The sequence below is a fragment of the Arabidopsis lyrata genome, assembly GCF_000004255.2.
Source record: "Arabidopsis lyrata subsp. lyrata unplaced genomic scaffold ARALYscaffold_128, whole genome shotgun sequence".
NCBI lineage: Eukaryota > Viridiplantae > Streptophyta > Magnoliopsida > Brassicales > Brassicaceae > Arabidopsis > Arabidopsis lyrata.
The window spans coordinates 7,707-13,416 of NW_003302461.1; the positions used below are offsets into that span (position 1 = coordinate 7,707).

Below are 5,710 nucleotides of genomic sequence, written 5' to 3' on the forward strand. Positions count from 1 at the left end.
TTGGCCTGCGAGGTCAACGATGCTCATAATGCAACCTGGCATGTTTTCGTACTCCTGAAGTCCTAGTTCGATCCAATCGGAAGGATGGGCTTCGAGGCAATGAAGCTCGCGAGCAATGTCAAGGCAACGCTTCCCTAGTTCCCTTCTCTTCTTCCTAATCTCCTTTTTCTCATCCTCGAGCTCGTCATGCCGAGCGATAAGCTGAAGAAAATAAAACGCTACGTTTAGAAATAACAAAAAGAGTTAAATCACTAGGATGGAAAATACCTTGTTGATAACCTCCTCGGCCTTGACACGATCTTGAGGCGACAATCTCTCGATTAAAACGATCGGAACCTGAATGCTTGTTCCCTTCCTCAATATTCGTGACCCTTCCGGTTCGCCAGTTCTTCTGCTTTTATAAGCTCGATGTCTGGTGCTCCCGGAAGATCCTCGCCAGATTCTCCTGCTTTTATAAGCTCGATGTCCGACGTCCTCGAAGGATCAGCGCTCATCAATTTGAACAAATCTGAAGAATTTCCTTCCTCAAACATTTTTGTAGAATCGTTGTTGAAATTCAATGACAAACTACACCCACTTTATATTCGAAAAATTATTCGATTGCATTTAAGAGGATTAATTGACGATTTCCCAAATCTAAAATTACGATTTTCATGGCAAATGTAATCGAGTTAATTGCTAATTATATTCCCTAGATAAAACGCATTAAATGAGATTTGAATAATCGGCGAATTTAAAGCAAAATAGGGAATGTAATTAATATCGTTGGGCAACTAGCCCGATAGAATATTACAAAATAAAAAATATATATATAAATAATAACTAAGAGGGAGGAGGGTTCGAAGAAGGGACTTCGTCGGATGACGAACCGCTCTCACGCTCGACGGGCTCTAGGCTCCTTTGGTAGATATCCCAGTGCTTCTTCAGGAACCTGATGTGTTCTCGAAGACAGCTGGGAATGCGAGCAATAGAGTCGAATCCCTTCCTCTCCCAGTTATGAACGTCCGACTCCAAACGTCGGATTTTCCTCTCAGTTCTAGCAATTCTCTCCTCAAGGACACGGCGTTTCCTTCCAAGGCGTTGCCTTTCGGAGCAGAGGGAAACGTACCTTTCAGTGATCTGCAAAAAACAGATGCATTACGAATCTATCGGGTAAAACCTTAAAAACAACCTGTATCGAGGTCAAACCTGTTCCATGAATTCATGGTACTCGATCTTTTCCTCCCTAGACATGGAAGGAAGGAAACAAGGAATGGCTACCCCTTGGGGAGTAAATCCATCCCCTGGTGGAAACAGAGTTTCAACCGAAGGGAATCGTGGTGGATTGGAATCAGAAGGTTCGCCTTGAGAAGAAGCCATCGAAAGATCTAAAAAAAAAGGGGGCTGTAAAGTTCCTTATAAAGGAAAACGTTTATTGGAAAATTTCCAAAACCCGACTCTCCTTATATAGAAAAAAAAAATATGTAAGGACATTTGCTCGAGTATTTACTGAAAAGAAAGTTGAACGTCAGTCCATTGATTTGACAGTTACTGTCTTTCGATTTTTGCGTGCATGCACAAACAAGACCTACGAAATATAGGTCAATCAAGTATCACTTAACACCTAGTAGGCAAAACTCAATTTCGAGCTCTAATTTCGAAGTCAATCAATAAATGGTATCACACCTTTTTTTTTTTTCTTAGAGATAACGGATGGTTCTCACTGGAAATTTCTTTAAATCGAACACATTCGAAGTATTGCGAAGTGTTCTAGTAAGCCGAGCTCTAACCTCGCAACCGAGAGACCGAGAAAAAATTCCAATGTTTTTCCTTTAAAAAAGGCAAGTAGGTCTGATCAGCCTATCTCTCCTATAATCTTAAACCATTTCGGTTAGGAGGACCTTGCAAACCCTCCAGTTAAAATCGATGGTTTCCACCAAAATTAAATATTTCTTCCTAAAGAAATTTTAATTAAACCCCCTTGGGAAATTTATTCAAAATAATAATAAAGCCCCCTTGGGCAAAGAAAAACTTAAAAAGTAATAAAACGGCCCCATGGCCAGCAAGGCAAATTTCATGTCTTAAAAATTAAGGGGACAATCCCCCACATAAGGTGAATGCAATCACCATCATTCATTCATAGGCGAACCGCCTTCCCCTCTTGCTTGATTTGAGACAAAAGCACCCCCGACATCGTCGTCTTGAGTCGCGAGAACCACTTCAGGATTAAGCGAGCTGACATCTTGAGGAGTTTCGTTCCTCAATTCAACTTCATCTCCCATAATTGAGGAGGTGACAAGTCCCTTATCAGAGGGCCCCTGAGCTTGTCCGAAGGAGATTCTATCAACATTGGTTCCAAACTCATTAAAATGAGCGCTAGGAGAACCGGTTAACATCATCTCATCCAGAGACGAACCAATATTTGGTTCAGTCAGCGGAGGGGAGTCAGTGAACTCAGAAGCAAACTGCTGCAAATTCAAATATGGCTGAGGAGCGGTATTTAGCTTAGCTTCAGTCTCAGCTAGCTCGGCACAAACTGTCTCTTTCTCTTCAACCAAATCGATTTTTTTGTCCTCTATCTCTTTGATCAAATCAAGGTTGCTCTTCATTTCATCGCGTTCGGAGTTAAGCTTGTTCCAAGCTTTGTCTGCAGCGATAAATTCTTGCACAGCGAGAAGAAACTTTTGCCTAGCTCCTTTAACCTCCTTTCGAGCATCATGAGATATTTTACGAACATCACGATCTTTCAGTTTGGAAAGAGATTCATTCTTACGTTCGAGCTCCTCAGTAGCTGCTTTAACCTTGTTAAGCTTCGATCTCAGAAGCTCAATCTCGCCTTTAGCGAAGTTGTGATCAGCAAGGGTAGTCTCTAGCCTTTACTCTGTCTCAATCAAGGTCTTCCTTGTCTCCTCGCCGGATCTTTCGAGTTTCTCGATTTCCTCCCGGCGAGCCGAGTCAAGGCCAGCAGTCTCTTGCACAAGCCGATTGGAAGATTGCAGTTTCTCAATCTCTCCTTCAACGACGGCAACCTTCTTGGAAACTTTGGCAAGTTCCTCTTCGTAAAAGTTGACGATGCCATTCACATTCAGAGTTGCCTAATAAAAGAAGATTCGTTTTAAAAAAAAAAAATGAATGAATCGAAATCAGTTGTCCAAGGATGCAAGTAGTCAAACCTGGGAGGAATGGAATGAGTGACTAATGTACATCCTCTTAACATCAGGTTTCCACCAATCAAAGGATGGAAGCTTTTTCCCAGCACGGGTGTGGAAGCACCTAAACATATTCCCGATCTTCTCTTTGTCTAGAATAAAGTTAGTTGTGTGAGAATTGAGTTTTCTTTGGAAAAAGAATCTATTAATCTCAAACAATAAAGTGATAATTAAAGGTTACCTGCTTGAGACGAAGCTCTAGCAACCAGTCCCGAGCTCGGAGATGATCGAACCCTAGAAGTATTGCCTCGGGGGCGTTTAGGGGGTAGCATCCCTGAACCTAGCGGTTCCTTCGAAACAGTTCCTGAATCAGGATTAGCATCCTGAGCTTCAGCAAGCTCAGGAATTGGCAGATTCAAAGGAGCGAATCTGCCCTTCCTTATGCTCTTGGGACGTCCCTGGGGGAGGGGTTCGAGTTCTTCGGCCTTCCTTTTCTTCATGAGAGAAGAATCACTTGCAAGGCCTTCCTCCTCAACGGTAGCAGCAACCACGTTGTCTGCTGCTGGGATGGAGGGAGAAGCATTGCTCACAGCAACCTCCATTGACTTTGAACCTTCAAGAGATCCATCGTCAACCAGGAGAGTTTTCCGGTAGACTTTATCGTCTCCGGTGGAAGTTGCGTTTTTCTTGTCTCTCCCAATTACAGAAATCTGATCTTTGATTTTCTTGTTTGCTTCTTTGAATTTTCTCCTGTCTCGAGCATTCAGACTCGAGAGATCAATCCCAGCAGGAGGAGGGTTGACGGGTTTAGTTAGGCCCATTCTAACAGAAAATCCGGCACCGTGAATCCTTTCCAAAGTGAAGGAATTCCAATTAACTGGCCTCTCCAAGACGGCCTTGTAGAAATTGAGAAAATCGATTGATGGGGCCGGTCGAATTTGGGGATCTGTAAGAAAACATCGAAATGTTGAAAGGCAGTTTTGAAATGGCATAAGAAATCTATTCAATTAAGTCCTAGTTTCTACCCAAATTCAATGACCAGTTGACTCGAAGGAGTTCAGAAGAACTTTGAGTAGTAAAACTATTTATACGGAAGAAGAACCAAAACTTCCTCCAGGCGTTGTCCTTTAAGGGCAGGTTGTCAATAGGACTCCGATCCGCGATCGGATAAAGGGCATAATGCCCAGAAGTTCGGGACCCGCGAGCCTGGAAAAGCTCCAAGAGTTCGCAAAGTCTCAGCGAGTAACCAGCCTCCACCGCAACAATAAAGGTACACAAAATATACCGGAGCATGTTGGGCGACATCTGAGAGAAGGCAATTCCCAGATGGTTGAGGTATGTGAGAAGTATCTCGGGGAGAGGAAAGAATAAGCCGCATCCTTTGAAATAAATTTTATAGGCACAGCAATAACCTTCTCGCCCCGATTCGGGAGACTCGAAGGGCTCCGGAACTATCATCTCAACCTCAGGAGGGATGTGACATAGTCTGCGAAGATCGTAGAGAGAATCGACAGTTGATTCGCTCTGAGGGTGAAGATCAAACTTGTCTCCGGTATGGATTTGAGGTTCGGATCCATCACCCATAAGAGTTTCGAGGTCATCAACTTCATACTCGCAAAATTCGGAAGAAAGGTTCGACATTTTACAAAAGGGATTTTTTATCGAAAGGAAACAATGACTTCTGTAATAAGAATGAAAGTTCTCTAAGTAAAGAAGATAAGATGGAAAAGAAATTCTACCTCTTAGAACCCTAGAGTATGATGGAAAACCGCCTCGAAAGTATTGGGAAGTGAGACAGTTTTTCCCGTGGTATTAATATAAAATTAGGAAATTAATGATCACGATTGTCAGGGAAATCAAATCATCTGATTATCCGAGATCGGCGTAACAGCGTAAAACGTGGAGAAATTCCAGAGTGTTAAAGATCTCGAGTCATTAATTACTATCTACTTAAGTCTTCCAAGCCGAGCACTCAGCTCGCAAGACTTGGGGGGCTAAATGTTGGGGTCGGATCCCACACACTTTCGGTAGGATCCATTTGGATCTGTCCACGTCATTATTACATAATAATCCTCTTGGATTTCTAGGTATTTCATTAGGAGAATCAAGCTCGACCAGCCGGAAGTTCGATTCAGTTTATTAAAGAGCTCGATCTTTACCAGTACAGAGTTCGCTCTTATTCAGCATACAGCTCGCACAGAGAAAGGCCGAAGCGAGGAGAATATTGTTCGAGGTTCGCGGCAGCGTCAAGACGCGGGAGTTCGGAGTCAACAAGAAAGATTTCGGAAGATCCATGCGAAGCCCAAGATAGTTCAAATTCAAGCCGTTTCGGTCAAATTGTAACCTACATGATTAATGCGGGTCAATGCGATTATGAGCAGTAAATGACCGCATTGATCATGTTTTCTCTATAAAAACAACCTCAAACGCATGTGTTTGGGGAAGGGACAATCTTTTTACCCATTACAATCAAGCAATACAACATACTTTCTCTTTTGCAATTTCGCAAAGCTCTTTACTATTTTGTTCTTATCAAATTCTTTCGCTTTATTTAGTTTCTTGGTTACTTTCCTGTTCAAATT

General features: G+C 42.6%; 1 protein-coding gene across 1 annotated transcript; it reads right to left on the minus strand.

The window, feature by feature from the left end:
- Window positions 1-2,108: 2,108 nt before the first annotated feature.
- On the minus strand, window positions 2,109-4,769 carry LOC110226313. The gene is made up of 5 exons (XM_021017425.1): window positions 4,541-4,769; window positions 3,370-4,074; window positions 3,153-3,280; window positions 2,894-3,074; window positions 2,109-2,815 (listed from the first exon to the last, which is right to left on the minus strand). Exons 1-5 carry the CDS (start codon window positions 4,767-4,769, stop codon window positions 2,109-2,111), a joined length of 1,950 nt encoding a protein of 649 aa, XP_020873084.1.
- Window positions 4,770-5,710: the final 941 nt, after the last annotated feature.

What these genes read in the sequence shown, in the direction of transcription:
- LOC110226313 (XM_021017425.1), bottom strand. Translation starts at nt 4,769, where the DNA reads ATGTCGAACCTTTCTTCCGAATTTTGCGAGTATGAAGTTGATGACCTC. An exon ending in TCCCGAATCGGGGCGAGAAG is followed by an intron (nt 4,075 to 4,540) that starts GTTATTGCTGTG and finishes GTTTTCTTACAG; the next exon opens with ATCCCCAAATTCGACCGGCC. An exon ending in CGAGAAACTCGAAAGATCCG is followed by an intron (nt 2,816 to 2,893) that starts GCGAGGAGACAA and finishes ACTTCGCTAAAG; the next exon opens with GCGAGATTGAGCTTCTGAGA.